Source organism: Gambusia affinis, linkage group LG08, assembly GCF_019740435.1.
Source record: "Gambusia affinis linkage group LG08, SWU_Gaff_1.0, whole genome shotgun sequence".
Classification (NCBI taxonomy): Eukaryota; Metazoa; Chordata; class Actinopteri; order Cyprinodontiformes; family Poeciliidae; genus Gambusia; species Gambusia affinis.
The window spans coordinates 20,589,546-20,612,940 of NC_057875.1; the positions used below are offsets into that span (position 1 = coordinate 20,589,546).

The 23,395-nt window shown below is 41.8% G+C and overlaps 1 protein-coding gene and 1 long non-coding RNA gene across 3 annotated transcripts in view; one reads left to right on the forward strand and one right to left on the reverse strand.

The window, feature by feature from the left end:
- The window catches only part of LOC122835243, a 98,754-nt gene extending 84,463 nt beyond the window's left edge, over nucleotides 1-14,291 (forward strand). For both annotated transcript variants that reach the window (XR_006371290.1, XR_006371289.1), the window contains exons 5-6: nucleotides 10,993-11,078; nucleotides 14,154-14,291. This is a non-coding gene — a long non-coding RNA (uncharacterized LOC122835243). The remainder of the gene's footprint in view (nucleotides 1-10,992; nucleotides 11,079-14,153) is intronic.
- On the reverse strand, nucleotides 916-22,829 carry nuak1b (NUAK family, SNF1-like kinase, 1b). Its single transcript, XM_044124116.1, is given in 8 exon segments — nucleotides 916-5,333; nucleotides 6,041-6,173; nucleotides 7,807-7,926; nucleotides 8,010-8,075; nucleotides 9,201-9,352; nucleotides 14,180-14,300; nucleotides 21,519-21,621; nucleotides 21,623-22,829. Coding segments are annotated over 8 exon segments (1,941 nt in total). The 5' UTR covers nucleotides 21,775-22,829; the 3' UTR covers nucleotides 916-4,239.
- Between the last annotated feature and the right edge of the window lie 566 nt (nucleotides 22,830-23,395).

Genomic DNA, 23,395 nt, shown 5'->3' on the forward strand with positions numbered 1-23,395 from the left:
TGTAAAAACCAGAACTGCTCTCCGACAATATTTGCGTCGTACTGAGGGTCTGGGCTCTCGGCTGTTGGAAAAGGATTGCTTCTTGAAGGCGTGGACTGTGTTGAGGTTTTAATTTTTACCCAATCGCTGAAGTTTGTCCGTGACGCATGTGATGCGCCACTTTGACGCCAAGAAGCGTTGTTCACTTCCTTCTGCTGCCGTTGCTAAAACTACAGGCAGGCTGCAATTCTAAAATCGAAAACATTGTTCACAACTTCTCTTTCTGTTCGCTGATTGGCCTGGTCAAAAATCAAACAGAGACATTGGAGTGTCCAGAAAAAGTCCAGATTGAGCTTTAAACAAGATTGGTTTTTTTTTACAGCGTTGTACAGGATTGATTAGGCTAGGTGTGAGCTAGAGAGCCGTTTACAGCACCAATAAATGTCCACAGTAGGTTTAAAACATTCTTCATTCCTGTCCCAGTAGGGATGCAATAGTTTCCAGTTGCAAGGTATTAAAATTTACTAATGTTGTGGCGAACTGGTTTGAGGAATAGACGTAGTTTTCTCTAGATGGGTAAAGTACATATTTAATGTCTACTACTACAATCTGTCAGCCAAGTTTAATGACTGTAGGAAGGAAGTGTGAAGATATATCTGCTTTAATTTAACCATAAATTAATTCTTTTCAATGGTATTAATCTATAATCCTAACAAGAAATCATTAGAAACTAAAGTGTGTATTTGGAGGTCAGCGCATCACTAATATCTGAGATTGGAGAGCTCTTCTTTGCATCTATTTTAAAGCTCTGATCATTTTGCTTAATTTCATAATAGCCTTTGTATCATACCTGCTTGTGAGCTGCTGAGTGAATATAAAAAGAACTAAACAGGCGAAATCCCCCCCCACCAAAAAAAACAACAAAAAACACAGAAATGTTGAGATCCTTTTATTTGGATTGATACAGTACTTCAGGGGCATTGTGTCGACCTGAATAATGAATTAAGACGTTTCCAGATTTCCAGAAACAATTTATTCTCCGATTGAGATGAAACTACTCTCTTTGAATGCAGTATGTCTAAATCTTAACACACTGTCTGAAATGGCTTGATCAATAAATATAAGTACAAAAAAAGACAATCATTTTTATTATCAAAAAAAAAAAAAAAGAAAAATCATAAAATAAACCTCGGCAGTCCAGGATTATCCCACAAACAAAATAATTGAAACATAAAAAAGTAAAGAGCAGTAACAAAAATAATACTTAAATAACATAATAATACTAAACTTATTATTATTGTCATAACAATATCCAGTCAAGTTTTCCTATGATTAGATTTTCAAACTAACTAATATGCACCAGTTATTTCCAGTTTGGCAGAGTTAAGCTTTTATTATCAAATCATTTTTAATGCTTTATGTTCTTGCTTTATTTTGGATCTTCCACACTTTGGCAAATTAAAGAAGCTAGATTTTTCTTCCCCTACCTTTTTCCAAATAGTTATATATATATATAAAGTTGATTGCCACTCTGACATTTTGGTGTGCCAAAACAGCGGAAAATGAAATTACAACACGAATTTCACGTCGGATTAGTGCGTCCACCTCAGAGAAATTCTAATACTTCGAGGAAGGAAGTATTTGTTCTTCTGCCGTACATAAAGCAATACAACATTCCTTACATTTTGGAAAATCAAAAACAGAAGCGTAATAAACCAAAATACTAACATAGTATAAGTTTTTCACTGTAAATCCAGTTGACATTAAAATGCAATACAAAAGGCAATAAAGTACAATATAATAAGCAGTGGGTCGTTCATTAAACTCAGTACCCCGGGGTCTTTCCTTCACGCGAGCTGACCACTGAAAACATTCAACATGTGTTCTTTTTTTATTTGGGGTCACCGACTGCGTGTTTTTCCCTCTGCATCATCCGACGCTGTGAATTCTCCAGTCATTTTGTTGCTGTTTTTAAAAAAAGAAAAAAGTATCATATTTTCTAAGGTTATACAGAAGAAATGTGTCATGCAAGGAGCCTCCAGACAAGCTGTATCAACAGCCTCCAGCATCTCGACCAACAATAAATGAGCACAAATAAAACATATGTGAGGTTCAGCCATTGTGGGGTTAGATTTATTCACCAATGGGGGATTCCCCAAGTCAAAGCAACTCATTAAAGCCCATTGAATCCTGTCAAAGCCTCATCAGATCTTTGGTACAAAATAAAATGAAAAAACGTTCCATCTACTCTTTCTACTCACTTTCTTTGTTCCCGCTATTCTACGTTGCAAATCCGTCAAAAAAATACCTCTAAAACTCTGACCCGTTCCTGCTTTCCGCAGGAACGTCCACTCCTATCTTCTGCACCACATCTCTCTCTTTCACACACTTTTCTTCTGCCTGCACCTATAACTCTCTACGCACTGCCTCCCTCTCACGCTCGAATAAAAACAACAGCAGACTAATTTTGCTCAGTGGACACAATGAAGAAGTATACACAGCTGGGAGGCTGAGCACAGACCGCAGATTCCACCTGTGCTGAGTCGGGTTTGGGGGTAGGGGGGTAATAAGGGATCTCTAGACTAGAACCAACACATCTCCAGCATTTTGTCTGAGGAATTTGCTGTGTCATCGGCAAAAAAAACAAGAAAAAAGAACTCGACTTAGCTCTTTGAAAAAGCTGCGGGTGAGATATTAACCAGTCTCCCAATGGAAAACACCTGAAATGTCTTTGGTAAAACATGAAATAAAGTAAAACCACATCGGTCGAACAGCGACCCTAAGACATGCAGGGATGTTTCGGGACTAGAGGACGACTAAGACCAGAATCTGAGAATTTCAGCCGGATCGGACCTGACCAGTGACCAACTGGTCAGAAATCCTGTCTTTTTTCAGTTAGTCAAAGTGCTATGATTCCACTAACCTCAACACTCTTCAGTGCTGTTGGTGTTACTGTGGGAAGAAGATAATATTAGCTATTGTTAATTATTGGATATCATCCCAAGAATTCTGATCAGTGCACCTCTATCCAGGATTTGCCGCCTCCAGTCAAGGAAAAGTCCCACTACATGAGGACCTTTGAATTCTTTGTGCTTCCAGCAAAAAGTGTGTTCAGTAGAGCCTATGCTGCGACTGACGGTGGCCTTATACACTGAAAAAGAACAAGGAGGCGGCTTTTTTTTTTCTTCCCTTTTTGAGTCTGAGCTGCATATGATTTTACAAGTAGAAGGAAAGAAAAGCAGAAAACCAGAAGTATTTGGTCTCTACTACCTAAGAGTTCAACCTTTAAACCCATAGAATAAGAAAAGTCAGTCAGGTATGCTCTGAAGGCCCTGGGTTTCTCCACAATCATAAACACATGAAAAATAAAACTGGCTTCTGGGTGGCCTGGCTTTTCTTTCTCCTTTAAGGAAACAACATACATAATTCTTATTATGAATCAAAAAAGGCACTTCCTACATATTCCTCATATCATACGCATATATAGGACATACACTTTTAAGAAGGTATACTTGCCTGCGTGTTACAGACACAAGCATGGTTATATATGTTGGTTAATAATATGTTTATCACTGAGTAACATAATTATATATGTCAGTTTCACCTAAAGAGTTGGAGACGAGGAGATTCCAGTATCAACCAGCCACCCGCCAGTTTGGCACCTACAACTAAAGCTTAAAAATATTAATAATAAATAATCATTGTGTTTTTTTTTTTGTTTTTTTTTTGTTTTTGTTTTTTTTTATTATTCAGAACAAGACCCTGGTTTGTTTCTTCTTTTAAAAGGAAGTAAAGATCACAAAAGCATGTGCTCTGTGTGAGTTTTAAGGTGCTTTTGTAAACTCAGACTCAGACATGGGTGGTGTACAAGAAGGAGAGCCAACCAGTTTCTGGTTGCTGCGTTTGTGATTCTGACTTGCCTTCTTGCTAAATATGTAAACATGTTCAACGTAGCAGAGTCTACGGCGGGCCAGGACAGCAGACTGGGTGGCTTTCTCTCTCTCATGTGCCATCTTAGAGTCTCTCTCTTGTTCACAAAGCCTGGAACATAATTCCCACCGACCAGAGAAGTACACCTACATGTGTGCATCTGTGTGCGCAAGCGTGTGAGCGCAGGCATATCTTTTGCATCTTTCAGCCCCAGCCTCCTAAAGCTGTATCCCAGTAACACACTGGTCGTTAGTGCTGCACACACCCTTCATTGCGCACACAGAGTCACAATAGAATCCCTCTGCTTCCTCATGCTCTGCCACCCGCTTGTTAGGTGAGATTGTTGCTGATGTCCAGGGCTTGCTGGTACACCTGAGTCATGTCTTCCAGATCCCCAAGCAGGGAGAAGCTGCCGTTGTCCCCCGGGGAACCTTTCATTTTGGAGCCGCGACTGAACTTCGGACCCTGGATGGGCGGCGCGGTCTGCAGACCTTTGAAGTTGGCGAGCTGCAGCAAGTTTTCAGCTGAGACGCAAGCCCTGATGTTGGTGCGGAGGTGTGGGGTGGAGGGATGCCACTCGGCTCCACCGAGGGAACTCGGCGATAGCGACAGAACAGAGCTGTCCTCCCCCACGATGCTGGAGGGCCGACTCTGACTGCGGGACAGGCCTGAGTCAGTCGTGGGAGGAGGCTCGCCTAGGACCCCTGCTACTGCTGCTGAAGAGGGAAGCCCGCTGTAGGTGGAGTACTTGCCGTTTCGCTTCAGAATGCCCTTCCTTCCCATCACTCGCTTAGGAGGGGAGGTAGCTAACAGAGACATGCTGGCACCTCCTAAAAGCTCGGAGGATTCACTGCGCTCGGGGGAAGAGTAGTACCCTGATTCCCGCTGTTGGTTGTTTTTCAAGATGCCTTTCTTTGGTAGAGACGGTACCATCTTGGCTGGTGAGCCACCTCCCAACACTGGCTCATTTTCCTCTCTGTCAGGGCTTGAAGCCTCCTCTCCACCGTCAGCTTGTTGAGGCAGTGCCCCTTGACTCAGCTCCACTTCTTCAGGACTGGCGGACCTTTGCTCCTCAGTGACCCTTGTCTTCAAAATGCCCTTGGGTCTCTTCAAACCTGGCTTATCCTCTGCGCCCTCTTGGGACTGGCCAGCTTCAACATTTTCCTTCTTTGATTTCTTGGGCCTTTGCCGCAGGATCTGGGGCGTGGCAGCAGCTTTGGCTCCGGTACTTCGTGGCTCAGTGCGATTCTGCCAGTCGATGAAACGGGCAAGCATGGGCGAGCCACCGTGGTCGCGCTGGGCCTCACAGTCACAGACGCTGTTCTTCCAGCCCCAGTTTACCCACCAGTGATTGGCTATATCCTCTACTGTCGCTCGCCGCTCGGGGTTCACCATCAGCATCCAGCGGATCAGTCCACGGGCGTCTATGAGCAACGCAATATTGTGTTAGATTGTCTCAAATGTTGATATTACAGGCAAATGTAAAATGTGAAGTGAAGCTTTAAAATTTCAAAACCATGTTGGAATGTCCAGCTTACTGAATGTATTGCAATAAGAGATGCACCAAGATTTTGGCAGATAAGCAGAATCAGCCTGTTTACATTTTCACCGTCCCCAAACAGTGGCAGCATTTTTTCTATCTGAGAATGCACCATAAACTGCACCAGGTAAAAGTAACAACATGATTCGATTCGGATGCAGTTATTGGGGGCAAAGTTAGCTATTTTCAGTATCAGTGAAATGTTTTCAAAAATTCAAGGATGCAACAGATATTCAAGAAGATTTTTGAAAGGTATAAAGATTCAGTGACATGTCCAGACATGTCATTCAGGCTGGGCTAGGGTTAGAGAAAGCAGGAGAGAGTAGCATGTAAAGCAGAAACCAGAAAGGCTGCCCTATGCCCTGTTTTATGTCCTTGATCTTTCAATCTCTCTGTGCCGTGGAACATGGTAAATGTTGACATCCTTTTGGAAATGTCAGTGATAATGTTAGGATTTATATTCTCCAGCAATAGCTGATGTGACTTTTTGAACAGTGAGTTAACATCATAATAACTAGCTCATGTCTATGACCCACACCGACGTCTTGCCTAGAAATATAAAAAACAAACTTCTTAGGTGGAAAGTCATACCTGAAGACTGAGTGGGCTCTTTGTATTCACCATTGCTAATCTGACGAATGAGCTTCTTGTGGTCTCCCCCATCAAAAGGCATGGTTCCATAGACCAGGGTATACAGCAGCACTCCGAGAGCCCAGCTGTCCACCTGGTGAAGACAAAAACCTGGTTACAGACTTATCCATTTAGTTCGAAACAATCTGACATGCTGTATATATGGTGGATGTCAGCAAAAAATACACAAAGAAGTTGAGGTGTGTTATGCAAGCTAGATGCAGTCGTTTAAACCTTGTTTTGATTAGTGATTCATGGCATGGAAATGTGGAATGAGCTCAGCTCGACTCAACGTCAGATTGGAGTGACCCTCCGAGTAACCTTCTAGATGTTTGCAATGAACCAAATAAACAATACGTTCACGTTTTTTTTTTCACACTATCCTACAACAACATTACTGTTTAAAAGCTTTTGACACATTTGTCAGATGAAATGATGGCAAATGATGGTGAAATGGTGGGAAAATAATTACTTCCTCACAGAATAGTCGCCCCCTCTCTCTCCTGTCATGTCAGGCAGGAGCAAAAATGCGCCAGCCTAATGCATTGTGACATTCTAAGATGTTACATAAGAGTTTATGCTTTGTGATGTTAAGAGGTATGGGGGCACGGAGTAAAGTGGTGGGAGCGGAAGAATAATAAGACCAGAGGAGATAGCTGTATTGGGATATTTTGAATTCCTAGCAGCTTACTGGAGAAAAGATTATGACCTGTTTCTAGGTGTCTGTGTCCATGACGGGAACCGACAGATTCTGTGCATTGACGTTAGATTGCAGGAAACTCACACGGTTATTTGCTTTCCTTTGGGGGTGGCTAAGGTTTTAAGAAGTAGACGAGGAAGAGAAAATCAGATAAAACCAGCAAAAGAGCTGGTGTACTTCCTGTTAGGTTTTGGACCTGCGTCAAGAATGCTCCACTCTTCGGTCACCATTGGTCAATTGTGTTGAAGGCGAGACCGGGTGCATACTTTTCTTGTGTTCTATTTTCGATGCTGGTGTTCGTTCTGATTTGCGGCCTCGCCCCGAGTGTGGTTCTGTAATTTCGACAGCAAATGGGTTTTCACATCCCTAAGTAAATTATAGTGACTCACGCTAATCTGGATAGTGAACAGATTTGAACAGATTTTACAACTGAGACACAAGTGGAGTTATAGTTTCAAGAGCTTTTTGGAGTCTTGTTTTTTTTTCTTTTTACAAAAAGCAAGATATACGAGAGATTCAGAATTTCAGCTATTAGCCAAAATCATTTTCCGTGTGGAACTATGCAGTCCCCTTGCAAAGGTTTTCATACCCGAGACCTTTCACATTTTGTCACCTTGCAGCGACAAACTTTGTGTTATTTAGAATCTTTGAGATAAAGTGGAAGTAAAGTATGTGACCTCTTCAGAGGACACGGTGAAGACATTGTCTAACCTGATAAGCTGCACAAGACAAGCATTTATCACAGAAGAAAACTCACAATTGGTATAGCCGCTGGTTTGATTTGATTTCCAAGAGAAACCGAATACAGACGCATAAAATGGACACAAATTTTTAAAACTATCACCGTAATTATGCAATGAAATCTTATGCAATGGAAAGACTCCAATGCAATGCAAAATGGATTGTAAATACTTCTACAAGGCTCCGTTTGTGAAAGCTTCAAACCAAAACCTATAATTAAGTGTGTGACTATTACTGCACATACATCATAACAGTCTGAATCATTGCTTGCTTCACTGAGCCTCACCTCCGGGCCACGGTATGGTCTTCCATTGACAATCTCCGGTGAAGCATAAAGGGGGCTTCCACAGAAAGTTTGCAGCAGCTTGTCCTTATGGTAGAGGTTGGACAATCCAAAATCAGCGATCTGTGGACACATCATTAAGTGATTCTTGTGTGACTGATAAAACTTTACAGATCCTTTGACGTACATACAGGAAAGCAACTCACCTTAATATTACAGTTTTCATCCAGTAGCACGTTTTCCAGTTTCAGATCCCTGTGCACCACTCCATTCTGAAAAATGAAAGAAACAAATCCAAGTGATGCATTAACATATTTATTTATCCATCATCCTCCCATTGTTGTTGCGTAATGATTTACTCTGACTAGCGTAGCTTGTGACTCTCTGGGGAAATCAAGGCGTCCTGTTGGTCTAGCTCAATTTTAATTGCTCCTGTGCCCTCTGGGGTCCTTCTGTTGACATCTGCTGCGATTTCCATTTTAAATCAAGTCACATGTGTCACATAAACATAAGCCTGTAATTACGGGGCCTGTGCAAATGATGTTCTCACACCACTTAGAGAACATGGTATTAAAATAACAATCCTGATAATGGCTGGGTTTAAGCAAACATCTAGGAATTAACATGTGGTACGCAGAGCCCCGCTCAGATGTGGAGGAATGACTTCATTCGTCAACCCCCTGCCAGCTTGTGCTGATGATCTGAGAGGCATCTCGCATTGGTTGTTGTCTAGCACGCCGCTCATGTTCACATTACTCTGATTGGTGGATGTGAGGAAAGAAGTGATGGCTTGCTTGTCGTGTCAGGGACTCGCGCCATCCCACCCAGCAGGAGGCTGCACTCACGGGTGATGAGTCATCATTTATGGTTGTCTGGGACTTTCCTATCTGAGGACAATGACGTCAGCTCCCATCTCGAGCTGGGACAAGCATGACAACTCTGGGGCTGGGGGAGGCGGGATCCAAACAAGCTGTGTGACCTAAGGGGGGTTTTCACAATGGGTTCCTTGCTGCTCGGTGTGGAGCCTGGGTTGAATGGGTGTGGCTGGCACTAAATCTCCTTCGGGGGGGGGGGAGCTCAGGGGAGATCCTGGAGCATCAATCAGAGTGTGAGCACAGAATGAATGTGTGGTCTATGAAAGGAGTGTAAGCCTGAATTAAGCTGGCCTACGTTCTTTCTTCACTTAACTAAAACAGATGACTCTTTAACCCCAATGAGCCAAGAAAAGCACGCAGTGCAGTGCCGGCAGATTATCTGACTACACAGCTAACTTTGTGCAGAATGCTTCCTGTTCCAATTAGCCTGGAAACCAAAGCCTGAACTGGGTGGGAGAGGTAAAGAGTTTCACCTGTATGTGTTTATCTTCATAAAATGCTAGTTAAATAGGCTTTTCTCACCTTGTGGCAGTGGTGCACAGCAGAGACTATTTGTCTGAAGAAGTGTCGAGTCTCCCGCTCACTAAGGCGCCTACGCTCGCTGATGTAGTCGTAAAGCTCCCCCTTACTGGCATACTCCATGACAATCACAATCTTGTCCTTGTTCTCAAACACTGAAAAATAAATCGAGCAGAGACAAACTTTTAGGGTCCGAAGAAGGTTGAATTTAGGCTAAAAACAATTAAATGACAAAAGAAAAAAAAAAAAAAAAAAAAACTGTGACCAATCCTGTGAGGCCCATTTTAGCTTTGGAGCAGAACTCAAAATTACAGAGCTACACATTATCTTGACAGCTTTCCCAAAGTTACATCATCCAAACCCCACCTCACGTGCCTGGTTTCTATACAACATTGCAGAAGGAGGTTGTTAATTCAATCAAGCTCCATATTCACAGAAGAAAACAGGTGGAGAAAAGGGGAAAAAAACTAAAGGAAAACAAATGAATGAGGTAAGAGTCAGCATATGAGTTAGTGCAGTGGTCCCCAACCACCGGGCTGCGGACCGGTACCGGGCCGCGCAAGAAGTAATTAAATATGTCCGTTCTATGTATTGAGTCTGGAGGAGCTCTTATTTTGAAAATCCTACGTCTTGCGCGCTAACATGCAGCAGAATGAGTAAGAAACAACAACAAAAAGAGAGTAAGAAACAACTCTTTTGCTTGGCTCTGACAGGAGGTTATGACTTCAGGCTTATTAGCGGCTAATGTTTAGCCACACTGCATTCTCACAGTGTTGTCAAATTGTTGGTAAGTTGGGTGTCACTTTGTAGCAGTTAGTTTTACTACCAAGCATCTAAAAATGCTGATGCACAAAAGATTCAAAGGTGGTGAAAGTTTCTTTACAGCTAGCCTGAAAAGCAGTTTTTATTTTGAAGATTCAAATACAGACTTTTAGGTTTTGGACTGAGGACGTATGACAACAATCCAGACTTGACAATTGTAACAACCTCTTTAGCACAGTGTGTAGGTAGAAAGCTAAGAAGAATCATTAGCATTGTTAGCAGCTAACGATTAGCCAATTGCAAAGTACCGGTGAAATTTTTATTTTAGTTGACTCCGTTGCCACAATGTGACGATTTAAGAAGTACTCAAACATAACCAGGCATAAGGTTTAAGTTACAAATCTTCATTTTATCAGCTCAAAATATCTGCTTAGTTAGCTTTCACCAGACAAATTCACATGCTTATGTCGCATTTTTAGCTTCATATTCCCAAAGCTACGCTAGCGCTTTTATTTATTGACTGAGTAGCCTGAAGCAATTCACAAAAAGACAACCGATGTAGCTTAAGTTAAGAGTTTAAATTCCAAAACCGTACCGTTTAATTTTACGAAAGTAAAATTGTGACAACGCAGCATATTACTACCCTCCTGCAAGTCATTAAACACATAATTGTGTGTCATATTTTTGGCTTATCAGTGTAAGATTTCATCTTTGGAAATATAGCTGGTCTATGAGGAATGACAGTGGTTAGGTAAAGAGAGAAAGGAGGGGGGAAAAAATGAATACGTGACAACAGCACAGTCAGTCATGTTGCTGTGGATTGTGGGTGTTGATTTTCCCACACAGCAGGGTTACTGAGGGTGAAGACCTCTACTTTCTACACCCTTGAGTGAACACCTTCATAGTTTGTCCACATCGAGGGTTTTTTTTCCTCTCCCAGGGTCTTTTTAAAGATATAATCCTCTACAAAAACACACGGTTGTTGAGTGATGTTAATGCTCTCTGATTGTGACTGTCTGGCTGCTTTCCGCAGGGCAAAGACGATCCAGCCGTCTGATTGGTGGATAGAGTGGGGACCTGGGGTGACATTCACACTGATCCTTGATGGGCTTGTGCTTGGTGAGCCAATTCTCAGCTTGCACTCCCATTTACCTTTAACCTCTGGTGGCGAAGTAATTACCTAGCTTACATAAGTCAGGTTTGTTACGGTCTGCTGGGAATGCCAGCCAACATTACGGCTTCTTCATCACTCACCGAGCTTTGTTCATACGTCAAACCTTCACATCTGACTAATTTGCACCTATTGTTCATTTGCCTGTGTTGATCGAAGGCTTCTGTTGCAAACTTTCAAAGAGATAAATATATTACAATAAAATGACAAACAAGCATTAAAAATGTTTAGGGTTTTGTTGATTGGGATGTGAAAAGAAAACATTTCAGATAAAAAATATTTGGTTTTCATTTAGAAAAAAAGTGCACAGACCTTAGTTCAAGGTTGTTAATATTAACATTTCTGCCACTTTGTTGTTTCTGCCATTACATCATCCATAATGATTTTTTTTGCACTTTGACATATTGGCCTACTTTGGTGCACAACTTTAGAAGTAGTTGAGGCAACATAGGAAGTAACAGAAACAAAATATTTGATGTATGTAAGGTCCATAATTATTTAAGGAAGCTCAATTTGTTGGACGTGGCTGTTCAAACAAAGCTTGATTAAACAGTGTCTCAATCAAAATCTCATTGTTTTGTTAGTCAATTTTTGTGTGTCAAAGACTAAAGTACAAAGGTGCACAGAGAATTTAGCTTGTGACTGCAACTGAGCCGTTCTTATCATGATCATTCCCGCATGCTGTCCAGTTGGAAGTTCATAATTCAGTTAGCAAACTATACTCAGGAAAAAGGAGGTCGGAAAAGCAGAGAGACGTGAGAAGCAGGACATCAAGACCTATCTGGAGTTCATAAAAGAGAGAGCAAGACCTATAGCTAATAACAGGAAGGCTGAACAATTGGCCTGTTTATCCTTTCGGGGTTTCCACTTTGTTTTTTGTTTTTTTTAGAAACGTGGTCAAGATTTTTGGAAATGTCTGCTCTTTTAAAGATCTGCTTAGTGAAGGAGAAAGAAACTGGTGTTTGCATGTAGCAGTGCTAACATTTCTAAAGACAGTTTAAAACGCCATTTTCTTAATCATTTTTTTCTTAATTTTGAATCTGAGACCGAAACTGTTCTCCAGCACATATCCTCTTATGTTCTTATTCTTAAAGAGAAATCAAAATTGGCTGAAACTGGTGCTGTCCAGAAAAATGGAAATTGATCTGAAAAAATAGTGACTGGTGAGTCACAAATTTCACTACTGATTCACACCAAACTTTTATGTTGCATATAAACCCTCATATCTGTGTGCTTGTTGCAAACCAGTAAGCCAAGCCAGCATCACTGCATGTACTCAGCAATAACTTTGCATAACTTAGCCTGAAGTAGGTCATCCCTACACAAAATCGCTCTCTTAAATGTCATATTACTCATAGTTAGAGTAAAAATGACTCACTTTAAACATCATATTCAGCTAGGAAGAAGACGTGTAAGCAAAGATTTTTCTAATCTCGCTTTGTTTCAGACTGTGTTAGTTTGTTCAATTACACCCATCGGTAAAGCTGACACTTTGTGTAAAAAGGAGGGCACAAACGCGCGGCGGAGCAATGTTCGCTTCTAAATGCCCCACTCAGCATGCTGACGAATGCAAAATATAAGGGAGTGGTAAAAATCCATCTTCACGCACACATCTGGTTCAGCTTTGCTTCACACAAGGCAGTTAGCAGGGGTCGTTGTAAAGGGTGTGGCCGGGTACACAAATCTCTGGGCCTCCTATATATGTGCTGCAAGCGAGCGAGGCCTGGGTGGAGGCCAGGCCACAACAGTAAACGCTGGCTTTGGGGAGAAACACCAAAGAGTGAAAGCAATGAGTCTGGTCGAGACTGCTAGCGGAGCTGGTTGCTTATAAATGAGGACGAGACTAACAAAAAGCCTGATATGGGCTCCTCAGAGTTTACAAAGCTGTGTGTTCTTTTAATCATTCCCTCAAAAGACACATAAAACTCAGCTGCTATTTAGCAGCTGATTACAGGCACGTTCCCATGACAAATTGTGTTTGTTTATGAACACATAAGTGATAATGATCTGGGGACTTTGCACTTTGACAACGGGACAGACGGTAAATCTGATTGGGCATTGACTCCTAACCTTTTCGTTCAGGGGCTTCTGTCCCAAAAAGGGTTGATACAGGCAAAAGAAAAGTCACAACAAGTAACTTAAACAGCCCCTGTCTTGTGACTTTAGCTAACTACACATTGACCAGACAAAGCAATGATTAACTGCGAGCAATACTTTTAAGCATTCAATGCAAATTGTTCAGTGGAGTCACCATTAATTCTCATCTCTGTTTTTTCTTCTTTGAGGTGAAGGTAATTCGAAAGGGCTCAAAAATCGGAAGTTCCACAAAAATAAATATCCGTGCTGTCTGGGCCTGATGTGAAAGCTTTGATATTTACAAAGTTGCTTCCTGAAATTCGCTTCTGGTTGCCATTGCTCCAGGGAAGACTTAAGGATTTTCCTCCCACTGCATAGCACTGGACCAGAGTCAAACTGGGAGCCGGCCTAGGTCATACAGGTCAATTCAGTGACACATCATTTACACACAAAGGCACGCACACATAAGTAACAAAACCTCTTAAACTGACACGATTACGGTGGGACATACACACGCACACGCATGCCCGAGTACAGTCTGGCTCCCAGCTGCAGTTGTCTCTAAGTATCAGCAGATGTCTGGCTCTGAGATCAAGACCAGAGAAGACAAGGGATGAGACTGCTTGGATGTGGGAAAGGAGATCCCTAAGAATATCACCCCACACACGCATGTACACGCACGCACACATTAAGAGAAATCCAGACACACACTGCCAAAAACCTTCCTGGCTTTTGCTGGTCCAGGCAGCCAGACAGAGGAAATGAATAACATCCCAGATCTGTAGCCTGGGACTTATTATGACATATGCATGTCAAAATAATGACAGTCCTGCAGCTTGGCCACAAGTGCTACATGTGTTGGAGGAAATATGCATTTTGGATTTGTGTGTTTTTTCTCATGTGTCTTCAGGACGTACAAGTGTCTGATTTTTATATATATTTTCCAGATGCTGGTGCTGCGCTCGCTTCTCACCTTCGTATATAGAGATGATGTGTGGGTGGCGGAGGGATGACATGATTTCGATCTCTCTGCGGATGTGCACCATGTCCTGCTCATCCTTGATCTTTTCCTTCCGAATTGATTTGATCGCCACCTGAAAAGAGACAGAAAAAAAGAAAGAAAGAAACCAAACACTTTCATTAGATAACTCGAAGAAGTTTAAAATAGATATTTTTGGCTACAGCACAGTAAGTCAGATTTCCTGTTTTTCCCCTTCTAAACCTAGTAAATAAGCTTAATTTTAGCAGGAAATTGCTAAATAGGAACAAATTAAAGTCACGCGCATTACCTTATCAGTGACCTTTAACTTGTACGAAGTTATTTCACAACACATGCGGTGCGCTGTGTAAAATCAATCAGTCTCAGTCAGAATATGTGCCCCAGAAAAAGATAGGTCAATAAGCCTATATGTATGAAACACATAATGGAATCTTTTCTTGTATGTTTAAGAAGATATCAATCAACAATACAAATTAAGCTATGATAAAGTACCCCAATTCGTTTTTAATGAAAACATTCACAGGCAAAAATACACTGAGTCCCTTATCAGCAATCTACATGGGAGCCTTGGGTAATAAGCTGCAGAAAAAAAAAAAACTCACTCACTTTTCTTATCTACTGCTCCATTTATACCAATAAACACTGAGCAGTTCACTCACAGCACTGCTGACTGATTCTAGATGCAGTTTTACAGCCGCTCTGGCACAAAGTAATTTATAGTCATAATCCCAGCACCCTCCTTAAATTTAACGTCAGCAGATCATCATTCTTCCAGATCATAATAAGTTGCAATGTTTACAACAGTTAGCTAAAACCTGAAGAGAGCTGATCCTTTCAAGATGCACCTTTGCTATGTTGTACTCTTGGCCGTTTTGTACCCAAGGTAAAAGGAGGCGTCTGATGTTGGGACATCAGAAAATAAAATCAAGGTATTTGTCCTTTTGATGTTTCTGGGTGCTTTTTAATGTTGATAATGCTAACCATGCTAATTACTATTACAAGATGCTGGAGAAAGTTTAAATTATCAGCTGTTTGATCATTTTCTTTAGAACTGCACAACTCTTGCTTTACGGAGATATTTTTTCACATTCTTGTTTCAGCTTCTGAAACGATGGAAAGCCAGCACTTTACAAACAAATATCAGAAATAGGCAACTAACTGGGGGTGCACCGATTTGTCGGCCAGCCGACTTATCGGTGCCGATATCCTAAATTTTGAGAGATCTGCGATTTTTACATGTGAAACCGATGTTATCCACTGATGTTGTCAACCTCGGCAAAGGTCTAAAAATCAACCACTGTGCCTTTCTTTTCTCTTGTGAGAGAAGTTTGACTGACAAACCGGTCGACCAGGTCATGTCTCCACATTTACAGTTAACAATAGTCCCCCCATTGTTGCCAATCAGCAACTTTCAGAATCGATAAGTTAGGCTTTTTAAAATATCGGTAATCGGCGATCGGCCAGAAAGTTGCAATCGGTCCACCCCTACAACAAACTTTTCTAGTGTGACAATAAAGGATGATGTTCAACATCCAACGGTCTTATCAGGTTTTGCATATGCTTGGAGGACCTACAAAATCAAAGGTTATCATAAAGTGAATCCATAAAAGGAGAGGCCATCATGTCAATGTACTAAAAGTAAGGGGACTCCTCCAAAAGACAAAGTGTTGCTATTCTAAAAGTCATTGAGAGGACACTAATCACAACCTGGCAACCTACTTTTCGTGATTCTAATAAAGAACCTTAATTCAAAGCAGCTGCTAAAGCTGTCCTGCTGGGAGTTTCAAGCAGGAATCAGAAGAATGAGCAGACGTTGAGAAAGTGATTCATTTGACTTGGCTTGCTAAATGGGCCTGAAATCGGAAATCCAGCTGCTACAAACAACACTTGATTTGATGATTCTTCAATGCCACTGGCCTGCCAGTAGCCACAACTGTAGGCATCAAAACCACTAACCTGTGCTCTTCATAAATGACAACTTAGCGGCACTCTTCAAATAAACCAATTGAGAGTGTACAGGCTAGCACATCACGCTAATTGCAGCCTAAACATCCTGGATCAAGTCCTGGGTTTTCTTTGATCATGCCTGTATAGAGTCTGTTCACTCTAAATACTGTTAGTTTAAACTTTTGTCCTCTCCTTGCAAAGTGGCTGCCTTCGAAGGAGCCCACGCAGGGGAAACCACAAGCGGTAGCGAGTGCCAAGCTAATTACCATGTACATCAATAAAAATAACCCCAATCCGGAATGACTCCCTCCCAGACCATGCCTTGATTACACAGAATTTAAAGACATTAAACTATAACAAATGTAGCAGCGGATTTGCATGCTGTGTTCCCAATTTGTTGCTTTGAGTTGTTTTGTTTTTGTTGTTAAATTAGGCTTAATTATACCCCACAAGTCACTGAGTTCTAGAATATGAGAAACATTCCTTACATGCAGTGGTGGTAACAATGTTTTCCTTCCATTATTTGATATTACAAAAAGTTCGGCATGCTATGTTGTGACAAATAGGTTTTCGACTCCTTGCAGATTTTGTACTGCTATTGCTTTTTTATTTGCACTAAAATGTTTCAGATCATCAAAAAAATAAAAAATAAAATGAAACAGAGACAACCTGAGAAAAGGGCAAACACAGTCTTAAGTGTGTTATCATTGAATAAATGATTTAAAAAAATATAAATCCAAACTAATTTGCCAAAATGTGAAAAGGTAATTGCCTCTCGCCTGGAACGTTAGCTGGAGATCAGCACCAGCACCCTTCCTGACCCCTCTAAGGGACAATGGTGTACAGAAAATGGATGGATGGATGGAGAAAAGGCAATTTCCTACCTTGTTAAATTATGAATGCTGTCATTGAAAATAAATAACAGGATTTCTTTCATTTAACTTTCACGAGCCATACTGTGGCCTGATTACTACCACAGCTGTAAAATCCCAAAATCTCTTAAACAGAACCTGTCTGACAACTTGAAGTAGACTCAACTATCAAAATAAGCAACACATCTAAAGAGGAAACACAACATCACTGATATCTATTAGTCCAGAAAGGATTACAAACCCATTTCTAAAGCTTTGAGACTTCAGGAAGAGTTTTTCCCACAACAGTAGTGTAGAGCCTCAATCTCAATCAATCAATGAATTTTTAGTGCATCTCTATATATATCTAAAACATTTGACCAATGACCATTTGACCAATACATTTCCCTTAATGCCACATAAATCATATTCTGTAATGGGTGAAAAGGAAAGTGGGGTTATGGTAAAGAAAGAAAATGAATCAGGAAAGGAAGGGTTAATGTCAGTCAATACTGTAATCGCAATTTTGAGTAATAGTATGAGATTCAATATTTTCCTGAAATTGTTCAGCACTACTTTCTAGTAATGGCTGACGTATCAATTTAATCCAAAGGTTAACCAATAATCCAGCAGGCCAGAAGCATGACATACATTACGAAAGCTTCATGGCAATTGTACCAGTTGTTAGGTTTAAAGGGATAACTATTATATACACATTAACCTAGATGTGTTTGCATCATCAGTCCTAAACATATTTTGTATTCACTGTTTTTGTCGGACAGTCTGAAATATTTAAGTGTGGCAAAAAAGAGAAAAAGAAATCGGTAAGCAGGAAACTACATTTTCACAGCACAGTGCCTTTCCCTGCTAGAATGGCAATAATCAATCTTCAACTGCAATTTTATTCTAACTTATTGAATGACCCTGTTCTCCCCCATTGGGCTTGAGACAATGCCAAGTATTACCGTCCTGGAGCTCCTCATGTTCCCATGCCCAGAACTCGACGTGGATCATTTAACGGGATTGTGGATCAACTCCTTGCCAGGCTGGCTGACACAGCTACGCTTGTTCTTAAGTGGATCCCCTATTACCATCAGTCACAGTAAACAGTCCTCAGCACCGCTGCCCATGTTGCCCCATGCCAAGATTTGGGGAGACCTCTTTCCTCCCCTCCAACCCCCAAAACCCGACCTGTGCTCCAAAAGGAGCCTGTTTGAGGTAAAAAAAAAAAATAATCTGTGCCTCGCTTCAGTAGAGCCTGACGTCTTCCAGTGCTTTCTCAGGCTATTAAAACAGACAAAGTATTCATCACAAACTGACCCGTCCGCGTTTTGTCTGAAGGTTTTGATCATCTGCTGTGTTGACTGCACGTCTGAGTCACTGAGCGGAGAAAGCGAGAGTGGGAGGAAGAGGCCCGTCACTTCTCCGGAGAACTTTATCCTCAAACACAGCCAGGAATCATAATACCTCATCAGCGGCACCACATATAGCAGAGGAATGTCAAAGTTTCTTTCCCCTTCTGTGCACCTCCCCATTGAAGCCATTATTGGAGAATGATGTAATCTGGTGCTTTAAGATCACTTTTATATGACTCTGTATTCCCTTCAACTTAGGCAGCCCGTCTCTTGTTATTGTGCTGGGGTTCCCTTTATCCCTTGTGCTAACAGCTCACCTCCTCCTGCCTCTGATGATTCCTCTATGCAGGATATTAACCTTCCCTCCCATCTCATTTCCTGCTGAAGATGGCCTTTCATGTGTCGGTGCTCATTTCAGGTTTGCCTGTCACCACGTCTTTTTTACTACAGATGTCATTTAATACATAGGGGCCCAGCCAATCTTCTCCAGGCATGCTAACTCAAACAAGGTTGTCGCCTTTTCACACGATGAAAGAGTTCGACTTCATACAGTTGCTGGATTCCAAGTCGTCGCCACATATGGCTGTCCTGATTAAAGCAGACGCTCCGTTCTACTTCCACTGACACACTAAATGCCCTGCATCTAATCAATCTTCATCCACAGCCATACGGATAATTCCATCACACAGACACACATAGAGTCACAGCTTCCTCCGTTTATCTCGTCTGTCAGCTCCTGTGATTGAATTTGAGGAATGAGTGGAGTTTGAACTGACTGTTGTTATCTACCATATGGACACGAGGGACTTCCTCTGGGTTAAAGGTCGAGTAAGCTCTAATCGTGTAACGTCAGATGCTCGTGGTGAGGAAGTCATGCTCTGTTAGTGCTGCATGTGCAGACCCTTCATGTTCCATGAGGGGAGAGAATGCCCACGTACAAAGGTGGTAAGGTATATTAAAGTCTTAAGAAGTTAAAACTGTGATAATTTTCTCATAAAAATAAACTTCTACAGTTTATGGTTCACATGCTAGAAAGTGTGTCCGAGTGACTGGGCAATAGAGAAGCAGAACACTCCCCCTTTAGCCCTCTTGTTAAAGGATTTCTCAAAAATGCATGAAAGAGTCAAAGCAACACTCCCGGTATGCTTTTAATGAAGAAATAACATTTTGTTTTGCGGAAAGAAACATTAAAAACCCACTACCCAAGTTTCTCACAGTTGAATGGCCGACCAAAACAAATACATGTCAAAAGATGTTCATCATCCCACCTCCCTCTGCTGGGAGGGAGATGGGATGAAGGTAATGACCTTCTATGCAGGGTTTCATGGAAAGTTCCACATGTCCTGCCAGAGAGGGGATGGGGTCATATTTTGCCACGATGTTTAAGCCTGTAAGGATATATCAGCGATGGGCGGGTTTGATATGATGCATACAGCTTATCAGGCTTAAAAAAGAAACAGAAAGTGGCCTGCTGACTTAAAAATAAACACACACTGGTTTCCAGCATCTTGTATAATCTCCAACACAGACAACGGCATTAGTTTCTGCCATATTTTGGACATTGTCTAAACCTATGGTTGTCAGACTGTGGTGCAAGTAACACTATTAATACCTGGGTAGCAACAATAGGTCTTCAAGTAGATATCTGAAACAAGTACGCTAAGAAGCACCAATAGTCAAAAAGATTAACGACTCAAAATTTCAAACTTGAATCTGGAAATGCCACTAAACTTAAAATAAAGTGTTTCAGGTGAGTTCAAAAACCAGCAGGATTTGCTAATTGGTAAGAGTTGTTATATATGTTAATACCAATGTATTTCACTGCTTGACAGTAGTCACATGTTCACTGAAAGAGGTTGGTTTATAATGGGATAAATCTTCAAAACTGCAAATAAACTCGGTTAACTGAGGTCATCACTAAGCTTGACATCCAAGGCAGCCATGTTGGGTTTGGCGTCAGGGTTCGTCGGAAACCTTCAACTTCCCCATTTGGAATTTGACATCAGCGGAACTTTCTGTTCAATTGACCAACATGAAACTGGGAACATTTTAATTTCCAAGTAGAAATGGAGCGTATAATTTAATTACGCCACCAAAGCAGTGCCATTCAGTTAAAAATGTTCCTGTTCTTGTTTCTTTTTTATGGCCTAACACAACAAGCCCAAGTTCTGTTGTAGTGCTTTGGAACAACAGTGTGGACAAACTTGGGAAACTTGATATTTACAGTGTTGTCTTGAGAACCATCAGGCCGTGGGCGTTACCAGACCCATTTTCCTGGCATAGTGTCCCTTGTACATATCTTCTGTGGCCTAATAAAACTCCCAAATGCAATTTCCACCAAAGGTTGCCACTGTTTAAAGAGCCTATAAAGATCCACTTGAAAAGGTTACAAAGAAGTCTGATTCATGGAGTAAAAATATAAAGGAAAATAAAAAATAAAAAAAAACCTAATGAATTATACATTGCATTGTTAGGTAGCATTGTGAAGTTGGTTAAAAAAAAAAAGACAGAAATGCTGCCCATGTGAATCTTTAAGTAAAGTTTAATAACATATCTCCTTCAGCTTCTGAGTGGGAGTATTTAGATCACAAATGTAGTAGAAAATCAATCCTTTCTTCTATTTTTTAAGTGTTTTCCTCCTTTGGTTTTCTTTAGTCATATTGTTGTTTACTGGCGTGGAGCACACTGACAACAGAACCAGAATGTTTGCATGTAAATTGGATTTCATATTCATCTCTTGTGCCCCAGTACTACTTTGAGTGTAGCAACGCCCCTGTGCTGGACGTAACCACATTGGAACAAAGGAAAATGACCTCTGAGGTATCATTTTGAGGGCAATTTCACAGCAGTCGCATCAGTCTGTCAGTAGCCGGATTTGAACCCTAACATCCGGTCGGGAGGCCGCGCGCAGGACAAGGCGTGTGCTGCACAGCTTCCCGGCCCCACGGGTCTTATTTTTGAGCGTAGGGGGAATTCCCGACGGGGTGGCAAGGGGACAAGCACACGCCTCTGACTGCAACACTGCACTTCCTCCGAGACCGGTGTCGTTTGCAGAGACTTCTGACAGTATGCGTTTAAAACGGGCGTCTGGGGCGCACTAAAACCCACAGCGAGAGGTTATTTACAGCTGGTGAGGGGCGGCTTGTTAAGTGGGCTCACCTCTCTGCCGGAGTGCCGCTCAATAGCCTTCTTGACTTTGCCGTAGGTGCCTCTTCCCAGCGTCTCCAGGAGCTCGTAGCGGTGTTTGAGGTTGTGCTTGTGCCGGGGTATCCTCGGGTGAGGCGCCGGCAGGTGAGGCCGGAGGTGGAGTAGGAGGGGAGGGGACACCCGCCGCCGGTCTGCCCGCTGCGCTTTGACCTCTCAGGGACTCGGGGCGGGCGGCACCCCGGTGGGGTGACATGTAAGCGGTCTCCATTTCACTAGGGAGGCGTTTTAAACAATCTTCTCAACTGTTAAATATATTTAAACTACTAACTTAAACTAATCAATACGATAATACTTAAAAGACCTAATAATAGTAATAATAAATAAATAAATTACAAGTCATAAAGCAAATGATATCATCACATATGGAATCTAATATTTACTGATTGTCTTTGATCGAAGTAAACAAACATATCTTCTCTTAGCTATTTTATGTTATAATCGACTACTAATGAGGCGGGCTAATCTAAAATGGTCACTTTATAATAACTAATAGGTACACAAATTAAATTATAATGCCAACAATGTAGCTAATAAAACATAGACTATTCTGTGTTCAGATATCGACAGCAAGGCTGCATGTCGCAATCTGACCACGCTTTCGTTTTTTCTTTTTGTTGTTTTTTTTGACAAATACTGGCTATATTATCTCTGCATGCTGAAGAAAATACAAAAAAAATAAAACATAAAATAAAACATAAATAAACTGGCACGATCTAACTGTGGTCAATTGTATGTTGTTCACGTCATCTGTCGTCCTACACTTTGCCAGCATCACAAGAAAGGCGAAAAAGCTGCGACGAAACCGGCGTTCTGGGTGAAGATGACCCTCATCGTGTCCACGGCCCAGGTACACAGCTCCTTTCATTCATCAAGAGGCTGTCTATTGTGTGTCTGCATGCTCCGGGCTCTGCTCGGCGGCGGTGGGAGTGCGCTGCGCTCGGACTCTGTCTCACGCTGACGCGCTGTGGATACTGCCATGGTCGTTTCGCTGCGCCCCTTCTTGTTTTTTCCCCCTCTCCTTCTTCGTGTGCCCTTCTTGTGTTTCTCCTTCCCTTTCTCTGTCTATCCACGGCGTGAGGGACCGTGAAGAAGGAATGCGAGATGATCCGAGATCGGAGGCGGAGTTTTTAGGCAGACCTCCTCCTACTCTCTCCTGCCTTTCCTTCCAGCGGTCTTGTCCCACAGACACTGCTCGCTCTCTTCTGACATGACCACGCAGGGGCGTAGCCAGGTATTACAGTGTTGTTGGCTACAGTAATTGCCCATTTCTCTCCCATTGCAGTGGCACAATCTTAATCTGAAAACTTTAGGAGAGAATATTCATTCAAATGAGGTGGACAATGCTGATTTTCTTAAAGCTGCAGTATATAACTATTACAAAAAGTACGTTTTGACATTTGTTGAAACTGTCACTGTGTCATTACAGTATGGTATGAGGCAGAAGGTCTGAAAAATTCAGCTCCTCTGCTTTCTCCCCGGGCTAACTAGAAACAGCCAATCAGAGCCAGGAGGCGGGTCTTAGCGCTTATCAATCACTATCCCCCTGTGATGCTGCTCATCCTCCCTCCCCACCTTGTTCTCTGCTACTGCTACACCTTTTTCCTGTTGTGAATGCTAGGCTAGTTAGCAAATTACGGTTTTCCTGTAATGATTAGTTGTTTCTTTGCTATTAGCACATTTAGCAGCGAGTACTTGACGTTGATTGACAGTGTTAAGGCCCTCCTCCTGGCTCTGGTTGGTTGTTTTTGGCGCATTTCTTCTGACTGCAATAAAAGCTTAGGGAGAAGGTGGAGGAGATCTACCTTTTTATGGATTATTTGTCTCAAGAC